The sequence below is a fragment of the Barbus barbus genome (assembly GCF_936440315.1).
Source record: "Barbus barbus genome assembly, chromosome: 31".
NCBI classification, from domain to species: Eukaryota; Metazoa; Chordata; class Actinopteri; order Cypriniformes; family Cyprinidae; genus Barbus; species Barbus barbus.
The window spans coordinates 6447964-6467589 of NC_136759.1; the positions used below are offsets into that span (position 1 = coordinate 6447964).

Consider the following 19626-nt stretch of genomic DNA (forward strand, 5'->3'; position numbering starts at 1 on the left):
AAGCACACTTTTGAAAAAAGATGTGGGAATTGTGTCAAGATAGCAGGTTGACGATTTAAGGTGCTGTACTATTTCTTCCAAAATTTTGCTATCAATTGTTTCAAAAACAGACATTGAACATTGAAATTGCGATCAAATCTGTGTGACCTCTGCATAACTTGAGGATGTGCCAATCGCATTTCTGATATTATTGATCTTCTCAGAAAAGAAGGAAGCAAACTCATTTGCTATCGGAAACATTTTCACTGTGAATCTGATTTGGGGGTTTGTTAGTCTCTCAACAGTAGCAAAAAGAGTGTGAGTGTTGTTTAAGTTACTGTTTATAAGGTTGGAGAAAAAGGTCTGTCTAGCTGTGGCTAGTTCCACATTGAAAGCATGAAGGCTGTCTTTATAGATCCTATAGTGAATTTCAAGTTTCGTCTTCCACCACACCTGCTCACCTTTTCTGCATTGTCTTTTCACACTCTGTACCTCTGTTGATTTTCTGCAAGGTGCGTTTTGTCAGTTAGTCTTCTTGCTGACTTTCACGGGGCAATATCATCAATAGCATTCTTAAATGAGTTAAATGAATCCAGGAGAAGATCAACAGAGTCTACAGAAATGCTTGGTGTTAAAGATATAGCCTTCATAAATAGCACACTGGTGTTCTCGTTAATGCATCCCTTTCTGACAGAGACATATCTAGATTCAGTGGTAGCAGAGATCATAATATCAAAGAAAATACAGAAGTGATCAGATAGTACAGCATTCTTAATAACAATGGATGAAATGTTTAGACCTCAACTGATGAATACATCTAGAACGTGTCCACAATTGTGTGTGAGTTAGAAGGCTACTAGCACCTGTAGAAAAAAAACCCAAAATACCATACAGCAATGCATTAAAAATAACTCAGAACATCTTAAAGGTGTCATGAACTGCTAAATCTAATTTCCCTTGATCTTTTGACATATAACAGGTCAATGTACTTTAAAAACATTCTGTAACTTTCAGAACTCAAAACTTTTTGGTTAGTTCAAAAATAGCTTTTATTGAAACCAAGCTGCCAAATGTGTCGCTCTGGAATTTATCACATTATGACGACAGTGTGACAAAAGACAGCCTCTGCAGAAAATTGTCAACACCCATCAATGAGGACCAGATATGGTTTGATTAACCATATTCTTCAAAATATGTTCAAAGAAATATGTTCTTTTATGATCACCAGAAGAAAGAAATTCATGCAGGTTTGGAACAACTTGAAGATTCATGGTAAAACTATTTCTATCACTTCAGGGAGTTTTGTGTGGGAAAACAATCTCACGTCTTACTGTCATATGTTTTCCCTGATATTTTTCTTTGAACCGGTGGATGTCAAAGGTTAACAGCACTATTACCAACATTTATTGAAACATGATCTGTTTGAAAAGTTACTGTTCAGTGCAATTAAAAAAAACAACTGTAGCCTAAGTGAAAATGTGTATATAGGAAATGCTGTATAGTCCCTTAATTGTTGTGATTGTTCTCTTGCACAAAGCAGTGGGCAACAGCAGAAACTTTTCTTAGTAGGTAAAAGTAACTAAACATTGAGTTCTTAGCATGTTTTAATGTATAATGACATATACAGTAGAAATTTGCAAAGAAATGTATGGATCATCATACATGTTCAGTGTGAGTATTAGTTTGGTTCTGGTGTTTTAGATGCACTATAATAAGATAGAACTTTAGTCTGCTTTTGGTGACTTCCTGTGTGAAATGTTAACAGGATACTGTTGTGCCTCTACAAATGATATGAGTTGAAAATATGGTTTCATTTCAATTATTTTAAATGAAACTATTCATTTAATTAAATTATTGCCAAATTATTAAACATAGTGGAAGTACCATGGGCTATGTATATATATATATATATATATATATATATATATATATATTATAATATAAATATATAATCTGTTCGACTTGAGGTGGGGTCCTTTTATTTGTACTTGGCTAAACACACACACGTGTAAATTAAAACTAAAAGAGTGTAAAATAGTGCACAAAATAAAATAGACTTGAGGTCTTTTTTGGGGTCATTTTATTTGAGTCTGGAGAACTCAGAACACCTTAGCAACTCCATAGCAATACAGTAAAAAATACGCACACACACACACACACACACACACATTTATGCATATATATATATATATATATATATATATATATACACACACACACACACGGTCAGAATTGTTGGTACCCTTGTTAAATATGATCAAAGGCTGAGAAAATTAATCTGCATTGTCAATCCTTTTGATATTTTATTTAAAAAACTTCCCAAAAATCTAACCTGTCATTGGAGAATAAGAATTTAAAATGGGGGAAATATCATTATGAAATAAATGTTTTTCTCTAATACACATTGACCACAATTAACGGCACCCTTTTATTCAGTACTTTTTGAAACCTCCATTTGCCAGTTAACAGCTCTAAATGTTCTCCTATAATGCCTAATGAGGTTAGAAAACATCTGACAAGAGATCAGAGACCTTTTTTTTTTCATCCAGAATCACTCCAGACCCTTTAGATTCTCAGCTCCATGTTGGTGCTTCGTCTCTTCATTTCACCCCACTAATGTTCTACAGGGTTCAGGTCAGAGGACTGGAATGGCCAGCAGAAGCTTGGTTTTGTGCTCAGTGACCCATTTTTGTGTTGTTTTTGAGGTTTGTGTTTGTATTATTATATGGTTGGAAGATCCAAACATGGCCCATAATAAGATTTCTAACAGAGTCAGTCACTTATTGACTTTTTATCTGTTGGTATTTGATATAATCCATGATACCATGTATCTAAACAAGATGTCCAGGACCTCCAGCAGAAATATAGACCCACAATATAAAAAATACAGCAGTATATTTCATTGTACACATGGGATACTTTTTTTTATCCCTGTGTGCACCAAACCCATCTTGAGTGTTTGCTGCTAAAAAAGCTCATTTTTTTGTTTCATCTCTTACCAAAAAGTAGTATACTTCAAGTTTATTTTATTAAGTATACTTAAGTAAGTTCAAGTATATTTTAAGTATACTTTATGTAGTAAGTATACAAATATCCGTGTACAGTTTTGTAACATTTTACGTTGATTGGAAATTCTTAATTATTGCCCTGATGGTGGAAATGGGCATTTTCACTGCTCTAGCTCTTTTCTTAAAGCCAATTCACTAATTTGTGAAGCTCAATTATCTTTTGCTGCACATCAGAAATATATTATTTGGTTTTTCCTCATTGTGATGGATGATTGAGATAATTTGGACTTTGTTTTCCCTCCTATTTATATTTCTGTGAAATAGGAAGCCATGGCTGGATAATTTAATGTTCATAACACTAGTGTAGCCGGAAATGTTTAAGTGGGTGGGCCTACATAAAACTGTGTGGGCCAAGTGTGTAGCATATGAAAACATATGCTACAGTGATAGCATATGCATATCAAATTGCCAACAAAAAATACAGCACGAAGATTCATTACACAGTACATCTAAAGCATGCATTAACATTAGTAATTTGTTATGTTAATGTTCATTTCAAAATTTAGGACATTATTAAAATTAAAAGTTGTATCTGTTAACATTTGCCTGAGCTGGTTAACAAAGATGAATAAACATGGTAACAAATGTATTTCTAATGTTAGTTAATGCATTAACTAACATTAACTAAAGGAAGTCTATTAAAAAGTGTTGCCTCAGTGTGAAACGGGGCTTTTATTTTATGATTTCATAATCAAACATCCCTGTTAGCATACCCATAGCATACCCATAAACATACCCATAGCTCCGCGACTGGTTCATAATCCCCCTGGAGTGCCTCAAAATTGTAATTATGAATGGGAATATACTTCAGAGATATTTTACTAAGAATTTCTAGGGGTACCAATAATTGTGTCCAACGTTTATTTGAGAAAAAACATTTATTTCATAATGAGATTTTCCCTCATTTTTAATTGTTTTAGTTCAATGAAATGTTAGATTTCTGTGATTTATTTTAAATAAAAGATTAAAAGGATTAATAATGCGTGTTTATTTTCTGAGCCTTTTTGATCATATTTACCAAGGGTACCAACAATTCTGTCCACGTGTTTATACGCTGAATGTTTAAAGTGTGTGTGAATGTGAAAAAAGAATAGTTCAATGTATTTCAGAAGCCTTTGAAATAGGAAGTGACCAAATTATCACAAGCATCATGCTCAGCCAGATATAGGGGAAAGGAAGCTCTCAGATGTTCAGTCTTCTTCTGATGAACTCGGGCACAGTTTGAGGACAGAACAGTAAGTAAGTTACTAATTTAATTTTTTCTACACAGTGACTATTTAAATCCCTTATTAAATAACTAATGCATTGCAAATATCGCACTGCATGTGCTCCATTAAGAGTGAAAAATTAAACTTTGTTCTGTCATTCTAAAACGATACTTAGTGGTTACGGGTAAATGAAGCGCCGTAAATGATGACAACATTTATTCCCAGGTGCTGAACATTGATGCTGAGATGGTTTTCTGGAGATGTTTATTGTCACTCTTTCTCTGGCTCACAGGTTAGTAAAATGTAACTAGATAGCATGATTATCATGTATGACAGCTGTTTTGAGTTGTAAATAATGTTTAGTTTTCCCGTAGGGAATTTTACACACACATACACACAAAAAGTCTTTAATGGCTAGTTTATTGTTTTCTGCTCTTATGCCATGTAGTATTAAAAATACAGTAAAATGAGTTATTCCGCACACAAGGGAATTACAGTGTACTTCCGGTCATCTATGGGGAAGAAACTATTAGGTGAACCAAGATGAGTGTCTTGGACAAGTATTTAGACCCATGCTAAAACTAAAGGAAAACTGATTCTTGAGAAGTGGGACAAAACAGGGTGCAATATTGAAAAAAAAACTAATTAAACTACATGTATGTATCTAACATGTACTAAGCTACTGAGCTATGCTTTGATTCAACGGCCCAATTTTTCTCTTTTTTACAACATGTACTTTTTACTTGTACTTAAGATATTTTTAACATATAGATATTTTTAATATTTCAAAACATTCTCAATTTAGCAGACAGATTACATTTTCACATGTGACCAACAATTCCTCAACAAATATGAAATATCATAATGAAATATTATCAAAATATTCATCTGATGGAGGTGACATATAGACCTGACAGTTGACACATCTGACAGTGGTGATGAAACTTTTTTTTTATATCAAATACATTGAATCAATCAACAACTGCATTAAAGCAAATACAACAAACAGTGAGAATGTTTATTGTTTATAATGATTTTATTCAAGATTCAGAGGTGGAATGTGGCAAGGGGGTCTTTAGAGTGACAGCTGCCCCTGATATTCCCTGATTTTATTACATTTTAATCAATGTCCGATGATCATCGTTTTGAAATCTTATGAAACACTCACGTGTCGTTGAAAAACAAACTTGCTTTGATATGAGATATTCTTAAGGGTTGCTTTTGATAAAAACAAGCTCTTTTTCATCATTAAAAAAAAAAACATTTTTATCCATTTTATAGCATACAAATGATTGAACCCTTCTCTGTGGATGCACTGTTTTAGATGTAGTGAGAAGACAATAAGTGTCATAGATTTCATGTAATAATGATAAAATTAATTTGAAGGGGATAATTGTGTTAAATGCATTACATTATTACTCCCTCATTACATTTACAATTGAAAATATCTTATTTTTTAAACCTAATAGCAATTAGAGTTGTTAGACATGTTTTGTCGCATGTCTCATAATCAGTGAGAAAATGTTTAATTATGATGTACTGTCATTGGTATAACATTAAAATTGGTATTTTAAAGATTAAATTAAATATTTTAATTGATCACTAAATTATCAAGAAAAAATATAAAATAATTTTGATAAATTTTTCTTTCAGTGTCACCAGCTAATGCTGGGGAATGGATCGCTAAACTGCCTGAATCAGTGGTGGGTTTGTCTGGATCATGTGTGGTGATTCCCTGTACATTCAGCTATCCAGCAAGTGGAGAACCATACACAGAATTCACAGGGATTTGGTACAAAGGACGTTATGAATCAACAGTATACCATACAGACACTTCAAAAATCACTGACGCATTCAAAGGTCGCACTAGCCTCATTGGTGATTTGCGCAAAAATGACTGTTCTTTGAAAATCAGCTCTCTGAGCAGCAGTGACGCTGGACCATTCATGTTCCGGATTGAGATTAAAGATTTGGACAAGGCCACTTATGAGAAGAATAAAGTTTCTATAACAGTGAAAGGTAAGAGATATTTGTTCAACAGAAAGGTTTTAATGTTAATCTTCACTCTTAAAATTAAAGGTTCAACAAGGGTTTTACATTTTTTGCAGTAGTTCATTTCAGTTCCTCAAGATAATTTCAGTGAACCTTTTCTATAAATAACCACATTTGTTTTAGCTTGAAGAACATTTTAATAATCCAAAGAACCTTTGTTCCACTACAAAGAATTTTTTTTGTAATGAAAAGTTTTCATGGATCTAATTTGGCGTTCCTGGTACAATTTTTTAAAAAAGTCTTTTTTCAGCTTGTTTTCTTTCAATTAGAACAGGTTTTGCATTTCTTTTTGAACTTGGGTTGTGCATCTGCAGTTTTTGAGTGAAAAGTTCAGAATAATTTGTGGATAATTTTAGCAATATTCACTCGAAAACTGTACACTCGAATCAATTTACATGTATGCTTTTGGCAGATGCTGTTGTCCAAAGTGACTTACATTGCATTCAGTGCTATACAGTTCATGTATTCCCTAGGAATCAAACCCACAACCTTGGTGTTGCTAGCTCCATGCTCTACTGTTTGAACTAAAGGAAGGATCAGTGAGGCTTATGATCAGTCAGTTCAAATATATATATATATATATAGTAATTTATAAGCAACTTATTGTAGGCCCATCATAACATTACCTAGAATTTTGTTATAACTATGATTTGTTGTGTAATATCCAAATTAATGTTTCAATGAATGTTTCGGGTATTTGAAATGGTGGAAAAACTGTTGCATCAACAATTTGTGTCTTCACCAGAAACACCAGAGACTCCTACCGTCTCTGTGGAAGAGGAAGTGACATCAGGGAAACCGGTGACTGCTACCTGTGCCGTGTCTCATTCCTGTCCATCAGACCTGCCTCGTGTCACCTGGAGTCACGATGGTACACAGTCGAGTCCATCACAGCCACATCTTACATCTTACAACCTGACCTTCACTCCTTCTAGAGAAGACCATAATAAACATCTCAGCTGCTCTGCAGAGTTTAAAGGGAAAACAGTGACAGGCTACAAAACTCTCAAAGTTAAATGTAAGTCTGCTATAGTGAGTTCAATACAAATAAATTAGATGCTAATTCAAATCTTTACTTGTCATCTGTTAAGGGTTTTAGGATTGTGATTTACAACCTTTTTGACTCTAAAGCCCCCTTTGTCCAACATGCGGTATATTTGTGCAGTAATAATGACAAAAATGCTTGTTTTCAGACTTTTGAGTTTGAGAAGAGACACTATAAATGTCATTAAATTAATTAACCACAATTCATTTTGTGATTCCAGATGTTCAAGAACTGTATATTTTTTCCTCAATATAATACTATTTGTACATACTATTTTTATTTTATTTTATTTATTCTTTATTTTATGTTTAATTATTTTTTTGTTTTAAAATAAGACTATCTTAATATATCTATTATATTGATAATAATGTATTAATTTAGATTATTTCAAGTGGTCCTGCGGTCAATCTGAAAGTTTGCAGAGGCCCTCTAGTTGAAAACCACCATCTTAGAATACTAACTTAAGTCAGTTTGAATTAAAGCATCTATTAAATGGACTGAATGTTTGACAGAGTTAGACTGATCAGACCATTGAAATAAGTAGCATTTTATCAAAATTGTGTCTCATTCAGATCCTCCATATAATGTCAACGTGGTCACTAGAGCCTCAGTGAAGGAGAATGACTCTGTGGAACTGAACTGCTCCAGTAACAGCAATCCTCCTGCAAACAGCTACCAGTGGTTCAGCTCAAATGTGATGTTGTTAGGAAACAAACATACTTACAAACTAGAGAGAGTGTCTCGATATACTGAGGCCATTTCCTGTACAGCCATTAACACAGTGGGAAAAAACACTTCTGCTCCACAGAAAATTAGTGTGCTGTGTAAGTACCAAGTATTATGTGTGAGACAGTGTGACTGAACCTTTATTGATTGGAGAAAGCATTTTTAACATGGAAAAAATTAAACACATCAACTTTAAATTTAAAGAAATATTCCATTAAAGTTAACATGATTCAGTTCTGAGTTATTGTGAGACAATTACAATGGTTAATAATGGTTCATCTGTAAACGTTAAAATACTCTAACTAAACTCGCACTGGACCGGACGAGTGTACAGGAAGTGGTACTGAAAAACAGAACTGAGAAATAAAACGTACTCAAAAACAGTATGTTTTAATGTATGAAATATTATTGTTTGATTTGTCTACTGAGCAACAAAATAACATTTGCATTTCAGGATATTCTCAAAGTTTTTAAAGTTCATAAAAAATTAAGGTTCTTTATTGGCATCTATGGTTCTATGAAGAACCTTTAAAATCATTGAATGTTTGTCATTTTATCAACATTTTGTCTCATTCAGATCCTCCATATAATGTAAACGTGGTCACTAGAGCCTCAGTGAAGGAGAACAACTCTGTGGAACTGAACTGCTCCAGTAACAGCAATCCTCCTGCAAACAGCTACCAGTGGTTCAGCTCAAATGTGATGCTGTTAGGAAACAAACATACTTACAAACTAGAGAGAGTGTCTCGATATACTGAGGCCATTTCCTGTACAGCCATTAACACAGAGGGAAAAAACACTTCTGCTCCACGGAAACTAAATATATTGTGTAAGTATGAGTGAAAGGCCTCGGTTCAACACTTTAAACTGGTATTTTTAGTGAAAGAAGATCATTGTTTATTATGTATGATAGCTAATACTCTATCTATCTATCTAGATCCTCCTGAGATTAAAAGTGAATCTTCTTGCCAGTCTAAGATTTTGACGATGTGTGTCTGTATTGTGGACTCCAACCCTCCCAGTGAAGTCAAGTGGTTTGGTCCAGATTCCTCTAAAGCCTTCTCCAGCACCAGCATTAAACAAAATGAGTCTCTGACCATATTCACCTTACAGGGTTGGCTGGGTTTCCCTGAGACGATCCAGTGCTTTGCCAATAACAGTCTGGGAAACTCTTCCATAACTTTGGAAGCTCCTCAAAATGGTGAGACTGCATATTCAGTTTTTTTTTTTTGGTTTAGTTTTTTGTTTTGGTTTGTTTTTTTAAACACTCTCATTGTTTTATTGCAAAAAAAAAAAAAAAACATTAAATTTTTGTTTCTTTTCACAGGCATTATAATAATCATTGCTGTTGCATCAGTTGTAGTTGTTTTAGCCTGCATTTTAGTGTATGCTGTGATCAGACGCCGGTAAGTATCTCTCCTCCCTCATTCACTGACTCACTCAATCAGTGAGTGTTGTTATTCCAACTGTCTTGTTCTTTCTTTGTTTCCTGATAACTTTAAAAATCCCTCTTTTTTCACTGGGAACAAAGCTGCACAACTACGTGTAATGAAGAATGAGCAGAATGAAATGAAGATACCCCAAAACAAGTCTGATTTAGAAAATTATACAGTGCCCTCCAAATATTGGAACAGTAAAGACAAAATTGCTCTGTTGGCTGTGGAGTCAAGACATTTACAAATATGATTAAAAGATGAATATGAGACAAAACTATAGAATGTCACATTTTATTATTGAGTGATTCAACACACAGATGTTTTACCAGCTAAGAAGTTCAGCACTTTTAGAGTTTCATCCCTCTATCTGATGTGAGCATAAGTATTGGAACAGTTGCCTCACAGGCCTTTCTAAGTGATCAGCTGTGTCCTGTTGCATTAATTCTTCAGATATTAAAAGCAGGGAATGTGTCGTATCAGTTATATCCATTACTTCTGTATTCTGAATCTTGCATTCAATGATGACACACACAAATCAGGATGAAGATGAGGGCGCTGACTTTGAGAGGAAAGCAAGCAATTTGGATGCTAAAAGAAAAGAGGAAGTCAGTTAGAGCTATAGCAAAAATAAAGGGCATGGAGAAATAAAGAGTTGGAAACCACCAGCGACACCAGCAACCAACAACGACTTGATCGGCTGAGAAAACAACAGTAGTTGATGACAGACAAATCATAAAAGCTGTGAAAATGAAAATCACCAACAACTTCCAGAAAGCTGGGGTGATGCTCTGACAATCTACTGTCCTCAGGAGACTTTGACACAGAATTACAGATGCTACACAGCAAGATGCAAACCTCTGACCAGCACCAAAAATAGAAAGGCAAGATTAGAGTTTGCAAAAAAGCACAAAGGTGAGCCAGAAGAGTTTTGGAACTGTGTTTATGGACCGATGAGACAAAGATGAACCTTTATCTAAGTGATGGAAAAGCAAAAATGTGGAGAAAAAAAAAGGGTACTGCAATGATCCCAAGAATACAGCCTCATCTGTAAAGCATGGTGGAGGTGGTGTCATGGCATGGGCATGCATGGCTGCCTCTGGAACAGGCCCTCTCAACTTTACTGATGACAGTAGCAGAATGAATTGGGAAGTGCTTCATATTGCATCGGGACAATGACCCAAAACACCCTGCCAGTTCAGTCAAGGAATTTATAAGGGCAAAGAAATGGAAAGTCTTAGATTGCCCAAGTCAATCTCCATATTTAAATCTGATTGGACATGAATTTGACCAGCTGGAGAGGAGAGTAAAGGCATAAACTCCCCGAAACAAGCAACAATTGTAATTGGCTGCATTAAAGACTGGGAAAAGTATTTCAAAGGATGAGACCAAGAGTCTGGTGATGTCTATGGGTCACAGACTCACTGCTGTGATTGTGTGCAAGGGATCCGCAACTAAATAATAGCTTTTACATTTACATTTACATTTAGTCATTTGGCAGACACTTTTATCCAAATAATAGCTTTTAATCTTTTATATCTGCCTTATGTTCAACTGTCCCAATACTTATGCTCACATCAATGAGTGGGATGAACTCTAAAAGTGTTGTTCTTTTTATTTGGTAAAACATGTATGTGTTGAAATGGCTAATAATACAATGTGACATAGTTTTGTCTCATATTCATCTTTTAATCATATTTGCAAATGTCTTGACTCCACAGCCAACAGAGCAATTTTGTGTTTACTGTTCCAATACTTTTGGAGGGCACCGTATATACATTATAAACACTCCCTGTCAAAATTTTAGAATCATTAATATTTAGAATTTTTAATAAGCATTTTAAAATAAATATTTTCTATTTATATGTAATTTATTCCTGTGATGTAAAGCTGAATTCTAAGCATCATTACTCCAGTCTTCAGTGTCACATGATCCTTCAGAATTCATTCAATATGCTGATTTAAAAATAGAAAAACATTTACTTTAAATTGTAATAATATTTCAGAATATTACTGTTTTTGCTTTTATTGTTTTACTTTGGTGAGCAGAAAAGGCTCATATTATAAAACAGGACATCTTAATTCCAAACTTTTGAATTATACTGTAGTGTATAATATAATGTTTGTTACATAACTATATATCAGAACTTTTACTAATGATTTGTATCTATCATTTTATGAAATACAGTAAAGAAGAGAAAGGCAGTCATGGGGATATTTACACAAACTGCCCGAAAGGTCGTGTTTATGACAACTGGAAGGTGAGTACGACTTTGCATGAGTGCAAACTTGTTACTCTTTTACAACTATTAGTAATGCAGAAGTCTGTTTCTGAGCAGCGCATCAGTACTTTAAACATTTATTGACAACTTCCTGGAGGTGTTGATTTTCGGTGTGAGTTTATTGTGTTGTTTGTGTTATGTATGTAAAAAAAAAAAAAAATACTTGATAGGACCTAGTTGCACTTTATTTAACAGAACATGTGCTTAACTGTATTTACAGTGTGCTTGCCTACTACAGATATTAATATGCAAAACTATATCTATAAAACAACACTGCATGTGCCTTAACATTTACAATTAAACGAGATTGTTTAATCAACAGAATCTACTTTGAGATGCCTGTAACATATTTTGCTTTTTAATTAGGGTGATGTGAAGTCATCTGATTGCGCCTTGGAAGATGAAGCAGTCTACGCTAACATGTGAAGCTAAGAACACATGTTGTCCTACCAGAAATGACAGATACAGAGAAAGACCAAAGAGGCAAACCAAATTTTGTTGACTTTTGTGGATCTGATATGTACAGAAAATGCTCAGAGCCAAAAAGGTCTTGCAACTGAGAAAAACATACTGTGTGTGAATCCAAAAATAGTTGTAATATATAAAGACTATCTATAAAGACAAAATATGTTTATATGTTCAATCTGTATAGTGCAACTGAGTTTAGATGTCATTCCAAGCCATCAAAAAGAAAAATATCCAATTATTACCATTGTAAAATGTATTGTAAACATGATACATTTCTTTTTTGAAAGGACTGTGGACTAAAATAGCACAATACTATCTGGAGAACAAGTAAATATTGCATTAAAGGAATAGCTTACCCAAAAATGAAAAGTTGGTGAACTCACTCTCAGGCCATCCAAGATGTAGATGAGTTTGTGTTTTCAACAGACGTGGAGAAATCTAGCATTACATCACTTGCTCACCAATGGATCCTCTGCAGTGAATGGGTGCCATCAGAAAGAAAGTCCAAACAGCTGATAAAATCACCAAAATAATCCACAAGTAACCCACATGACTCGAGTCCATCACCTGATGTCTTGTGAAGTGAAAAGCTGTGTGCTTGTAAGAATAAATTTTTTGTAAGAATGTAGTTTCAGGTGAACTATTGTGTATTCATCAGAACAGATGTGGAGAAATTTAACATTACTTCACTTGCTCACCAACGGATACGCTGCTGTGAATGGGTGCCGTGAGAATGAGAGTCCAAACAGCTGACAAAAACATCACAATAATTCACAAGTAATCCACACCACTCCAAGAATGTAAGAATGTAGTTTTTGGGTAAACTGCTCCTTGAATGTATATTCATGTTATGTGGTATTGGTTAGCTTGGGTGTGGGGAAAAAACACAATGTTAATTCAATACCCCATGCGATGTAATCTGCAACATGCTTTAAGTCTGTTAAAGAACTGTTATGTAAAATTCTGTGCAATCTTGTATGCAATATTTATGAGTGGTGTATAAAGTAGATGAAAGGCATACTCAAGTACAAGTACAGATACAGATTTCTTACCAGAATATGACTTTGTAGAAGTTGAAGTCACTGTTTAGAATATTACTTGAGTAAAAGTCTTAAAGTATGTGATATTTATTGTACTTGAGTACGAAAAGTTTTTTTTATTATTATCTTAAACGTACTTAAGCATCGAAAGTAATAGGACAACTAAATGGAAATGGAAAAGAAGCAAATAAATATATATATATATATATATATATATATATATATATATATATATATATATATATATATATATAAAAAATATATTAAAAAAATATAAAATCTTGTTTAGTATTTTTGGGTAAGAATAAGAAGCACTTCATCCGGTTCTTAGTGTCTTTCATTCCAACATAAGAAAAACTTTCTGGAATCTGCATCTGAAATAGCATTTAGATGTATTTATTTACACAGTTATGTATCTCAGAGGGGACATGGATGCATTTAAACTGCAGTTACAGATGCATAAATAGGCCTAATGTTTTGTTTTTAGCATAAAACATTGAATACTGATATTTGAAATAAATTAAAACTTAAAAAAAAAGTCAAAATGTGAAATTAAAACTGCTAGAAGGTGACAGCAAGTGACTGTTAATGAATGAGTAATTGAGATTCAACCGATTCATTCAAAAGGCTGATTCATTCAGGAACAAAGCATTTGACTGTGTTAATGAGTGAATCACTGAATCATTTATTCAACCGATTCATTCAAAACGCTGATTCATGCTTGTGAAAGGATCTTAACAGCAGATAGCACACATTGTATTATGCTCCTCAATTCTACACCAGCTGGCACAGACATTTGAGATTGTTCTCAATGAACATTTCTGTTTTCAAATAAATAGGTTTCATTTCCTATTTTTTTTTTTTCAATGAAAAACTTTCCATCTTAACTATCACAAGCACATGTAATCTAAATACCTCCTAAAATTTCTAATTTCTTGAAGTATTTTGTGTATGTATTTACGAGCCCGGTCTCATGAAAATATGTATAAATATTACGCCAAAAAAAAACCCTGAAAACTTGTGGTATTGAGTCGCAAAAATGGACTTTGGCGTTTATATGCTACGCAAGTTTTTGGCGTGCATATAATACGCAGTTTTCGCGTACATATGATACGCATCTACACCACGGCCCAAATCCTACCCATCACGTAGCATAGACACGCCAAAATCCATTTTTGCGTATCAATACCACGAGTTTTCATTTGGCTTACTATTTATACGCACTTTCATGAGATAGGGTTGGTATTTACTGTTGCCCAACTCAAATCCTTATACTGTGTAAAGCTTCTGAAAACAGATCTTTTCTCCAGAAATTAAAGTGAAACCACAAAGTTCATTACAGATTTTCTCCAGTCATCTGAGGCCAATTTAGTTTCAAATTCGTGAAATTCTGTGACTAAATTAGCACTCCACATTTTGTAAATTCTCAATTGTGTAATATTAGGATCCCACCAAGGAAATAAACACAAAAGAGTAACCATTTCACGAGCCCTCCTTGTAATTATTAAAAATATATACCTATGCAAATACACACCACTGAATAAATACATTGACAGACTACATTGTTTCCTTACACAGGAGATTGGTGCCTCTAATACTGCACATTGTGTGCTTGTTGGTCCCCCAGGGAAATCAGGAAATGGCCTTAGATTTAATTTTGAACTGGTTGTGTGTGAGGGTGTAGTGGCATTTTCTGAATTAGACCCAGAGCCTGGGGATTTTTTTTTTTATTTGATTGTTTTTTTTTAAATAAATGAATATAGGCCTATGTATATATGTATGCGTGTGTGTTTCTGTTTGTGCACAGCTTTCCCTGTCAAACAAATAAAAAAATCAAAATATCTGGTCAGGTCGGAAAATGTTGAGACTCTCTCGAGTTCCGATGCCTTTCTCCCCTCCGCGTCTCGGCGCAGGCGCGCACAGCACAGAAGAGTAGCACACATTTATCGGCATGCACATCACAGACAGGCAGGGAACCGCAGAAGTGAAGCCCTCCCTCCCTCTCCAGTTATGTTTATCTTGGTGTGGAGGTGAGTGGTGATAAACAAAAGACTAGCTACCTGTGCCTCAAATTTACAGCTAATTATCTAAAAGACAAATATAGTTAATTTGTCTTGCTAACATCAGCTACCATAGACCAGTGTGCGTTCTTTCAATGCATTATTCAGTTTATTAAAATGCATTTAGAAATTTATATAATTTCATATAGTTAATCAGTATCACCCGAAGACTGGCGTTTTTTTTTTTTTTTTTACCAAAAAGCAACATGATTACAAATGTGATATTGATTTTATAAAGCGGTTAGATAAACAAGAATTTAATATTAACACACGTATGTTTTAGACACAATATTGACTGTTTTTGCTCTATTTCGCCAACAAATATAATTTCAATTTGCGTCTCTGAGCAACAGCTGTTTTTTTCCTGAATGAATCAACCGTTTAAATGATTCAGTTCAGTTGCAATGACTCACTTATTAACAGTGACTTGCTACTGTAACTGCAGGTTAAATGCATTCATGAGGAAAGGGGGAAGTCGTGGCCTAATGGTTAGAGAGTCGGACTTGTAATCCAAAGGTTGCGGGTTCAAGTCTTGGGTCGGCAGGGATTGTAGGTGGGGGGAGTGAATGTACAGCGCTCTCTCCCCCCTCAATACCACGACTGAGGTGCCCTTGAGCAAGGCACCGAACCCCCAACTGCTCCCCGGGCGCCGCAGCATAAATGGCTGCTCCGGGTGTGTGTGTGTGTGTGTGTGTTCACTGCTGTGTGTGTGCACTTTGGATGGGTTGAATGCAGAGCACGAATTCCAAGTATGGGTCGCCATATGTCACGTCACTTTCACTTGTATGCGTGTTTGGCACCACCTATTGTTGTGGGTGTATTATTGACATGTCAAAGTCTAGACCCTGAATATAAGACGACCGCGTTTTTTCAGATGTATTTCCAAGAAAAAAAGCATCGTCTTATATTCGAGTCAATACGGTATATCGTCTGTTGTAGATAAGTCTGATCTGCCTAAACATGCAATTGCATATTTTCTAGATGATGGTGTACTCATGAGAAAGTGGAGTCCTGGGAAAGTAAAACATGAGTGGAGCTCTGTATATCAAGTTGTTGTTCCACAGCCCTACCATGGGTATGTACTAAGTTTAGCCCATGACCATGAACTTTCAGGTCATCTAGGTGTTAGGAAGACCTATCATAATCTCTTGAAACATTTTTTTTTGACCAGGAAGGAAATCCTCTGTGTCACAGTATTGCCGTTCATGTCATTCTTGTCAAATCGCAGGAAAGCCTAATCAGGTTGTGTCTTCAGCACCTTTAAAACCAGTTCCCGTGTTAAATGAACCATTTGAAAAGCTTGTGATAGACTGTGTAGGACCTTTGCCCATGACTAGGTCTGGACATGTGTATTTGTTAACATTGATGTGCTCTGCTACCAGATTTCCCGAAGCCATTCCATTATGCTCTCTGAAGTCCCCCAACATTGTGAAAGCCCTTTTGGTCTACCAAAGGTTATTCAATCTGACCAAGGAACAAATTTCACTTTGCGTGTATTTCGTAAAGCAATGAACGAACTGAACATTACCCATACTGTCTAGTGCTGATCATCCTCAATCTCAGTGTGTTATCGAACAATTCCATCAAATCATAAAGACTATGATTCGTATTTATTGTGTTGAGCATCAGAAGGATTGGGGATGAGCAGTTACCACTTTTGTTGTTTGCAGTTCGTAACACAGTGCAAGAGTCCTAGGGATTCAGTCCAGCTGAATTAGTCTTCGTGGTCCATTAAATTTGTTTCAAGACCATCTCTTTGCTGGGGCCCCCTCTCCCACTCATGTGCTAGATTATGTCAATTCATTTCATAAAAGGTTGCTTTCTGCTTGGAAGCTACCTCGTCAGTCTTTACTCTCATCACAGACCAAAATGAAGAATAATTATGACAAGATGTCTGTCAAACGTTCATTCGAGGTTGGTGATAAAGTGCTAGTGTTATTGCCTTTGCCGGGTTCCTTGCTGTAAGCAAAGTTTGCAGGCCCATATGATGTAGAGGAGAGACTATGTTGTACGAACTCCTGAGAGGCACCGAAAGTCCTGTGTTTGCAACATAAACATGTTAAAGTCATACGTTTATCGCTCAGACTCTGAAAATTCTAAATCTGCCCCAACAGATTACCTGGTGAAGCATGGTTTAGCTGTGTCTAGCTCTAGTCCCTGGTGCTCACCGTGTTTGTTGGTCCCTAAGCCTGATGGGTCCTCACATTTCTCCACAGACTACAGGAAGGTTAACCAAGTCACTAAAGAATATAGCACACAGCCCTGTGGTACCCCAGTGTTTAGGGTGAGGACGGAGGAGGTGTGGTTATTGATCCTAACAGACTGTGGTCTGTTGGTGAGAAAGTCCAGGTTCCAGTTACAGTGGTAACACTGGTGCTACAGACACTGAATGTTTTTAACATTAATGTTCTGTACAGGGCACACAAAATCCGAACCTTATGGTTTTCAGACAAACCTTTTCTTTCTTTGGAAAAAAAGGCCAAACATTATTAATAAAAAAAAAATAAAATAAAAAAAACAGGTTTTCTGTATGTGTAGGGCTGCACTATTTGGTCAACAAATTTGTTTTTATATACCAATAAATAATAACATTAAACAAAATAAGGAATATTACTTTTGTAATAACACTATTTCACTATAATATACAAAACTGAGTATTTAAGTATAAATATAATAATAAATATAGCTGCAAGAAAAGGGAAAAACAATTACACTTCTCTACACTGAAGAAAAACGTAAGGATAAGTTTACCTCAAAGTTCTTAATTTTAGCTATTTTTACTCGTTATTTTGTGAGCAATAACGAATACTCAATTCATGTAATTTCTTCTCATTCATACTCTTCGCCAGAGGGCGCCCTCACGCAGAAACTCCACTAGTGAGACTCACTTCCTGAAAATATGGACAAAGACGACATTCAGCATTCGCTGTTTATGTAGCCTAGTAGCTAACATGCAGATAGATGTTTTAATGATGAAGCATAAAGAAAATAAACAATGATTGCAACAATATATGGTTTTATCTGTGTTCTTCAAGCCATCTCGGGTATTTTTATAAGAATAAAGTATGTTTAAACATGCGACAGCCTTTATCACTGTATAGAATAATATAAAGTGGCATGATTTCTGCTTCATTCTGTTTAATGAAACCATGTCAGATCACAAAAGGAACTTATTTCAAACGCTCGATGATGTTATGATGTGAATTTGGAGTAAAAACATGTCAATATACTTTTGTTGGACAACAAGTTTGTAATCTTTTCTTTGTGTTTTTAATGGTAACCAATTAGCAAGGTAGGCTAACATACAAAGCCAGTTAGCCCTACTTAATCAAATTAATTCAGCATATTAATGTATTGTATTACCATGTGGACTCTGATTGGACGGTTGAGAGGTACTCATGTTTATGTAATGACTTGTTTGAATTAAGATATCTCCAAATACATTCTTACTAGTACTTTATGAGGTTGAAGATATCTCCAAGTGAACAGGTACCAGTAGTTATTCTGTTTTAGATATCATCTTTTGATTTCTGACTAGTAATTATTGCAATAGTGACTAGTATCTATTTAAATATTACTAGTAAGTATTCATTAGATACTAGTACTTATGTTTTAGATACTGGTACTTATTCATTAGATACTAGTACCCATTTAATAGATACTAGTAGTTATTCATTAGATACTAGTACCCATTTAATAGATACTAGTAGTTATTCATTAGGTACTAGTACTTGTTTATTAGACACTAGTATCTTTTGTGATTACTACTAGTAACAATTCTTATCTTACTAGTCACGTCTTGTTATGACTAGTCCAAATGTCTACAGTAGAGTTGAATTAAAAAAAAAAAAACTTACTAGTAAGATAAAAATTCTTACTAGTAACATTTTGAATAAGTACTAGTACCTAATAAATGTGTACTAGTATCTAATGAATAAGTACTAGTATCTAATGGATAAGTACTAGTATCTAATGGATAAGTACTAGTATCTAATAAATGTGTACTAGTATCTATTGAATAAGTACTAGTATCTAATGGATAAGTACTAGTATCTAATGGATAAGTACTAGTATCTAATAAATGTGTACTAGTATCTATTGAATAAGTACTAGTGTCTATTTAATTGGTACTAGTATCTAATGAATAAGTACTAGTTCCTAGTGAATAAGTACTAGTATCTAATGAATAACTACTAGAACATAAAAATTAAGTACAAGTCACTAGTGGAATACTTACTAGTCAAAACTGAATAGTTGATATCTCA

At 34.7% G+C, this 19626-nt stretch overlaps 2 protein-coding genes across 2 annotated transcripts; both read left to right on the forward strand.

The window, feature by feature from the left end:
• Positions 1-4156: 4156 nt before the first annotated feature.
• On the forward strand, positions 4157-8921 carry LOC306851259 (myelin-associated glycoprotein-like; the record flags this gene model as incomplete). The annotated part of the gene is made up of 6 exons (XM_079387421.1): positions 4157-4286; positions 4481-4547; positions 5909-6274; positions 7053-7325; positions 7925-8176; positions 8656-8921. The coding sequence occupies exons 2-6, from the start codon at positions 4502-4504 to the stop codon at positions 8919-8921; spliced, it is 1203 nt and encodes a 400-aa protein (XP_079243547.1). The 5' UTR covers positions 4157-4286; positions 4481-4501.
• A 100-nt stretch (positions 8922-9021) lies between these two features.
• LOC306851523 (uncharacterized protein) lies at positions 9022-13395 on the forward strand. Its single transcript, XM_079387816.1, has 4 exons — positions 9022-9279; positions 9406-9484; positions 11700-11772; positions 12160-13395. Exons 1-4 carry the CDS (start codon positions 9066-9068, stop codon positions 12217-12219), a joined length of 426 nt encoding a protein of 141 aa, XP_079243942.1. The 5' UTR covers positions 9022-9065; the 3' UTR covers positions 12220-13395.
• The last annotated feature ends 6231 nt before the right edge of the window (positions 13396-19626 follow it).

What these genes read in the sequence shown, in the direction of transcription:
- LOC306851523 (XM_079387816.1), top strand. Translation starts at nt 9,066, where the DNA reads ATGTGTGTCTGTATTGTGGACTCCAACCCTCCCAGTGAAGTCAAGTGG. An exon ending in TTTGGAAGCTCCTCAAAATG is followed by an intron (nt 9,280 to 9,405) that starts GTGAGACTGCAT and finishes TTCTTTTCACAG; the next exon opens with GCATTATAATAATCATTGCT. An exon ending in GTGTTTATGACAACTGGAAG is followed by an intron (nt 11,773 to 12,159) that starts GTGAGTACGACT and finishes CTTTTTAATTAG; the next exon opens with GGTGATGTGAAGTCATCTGA.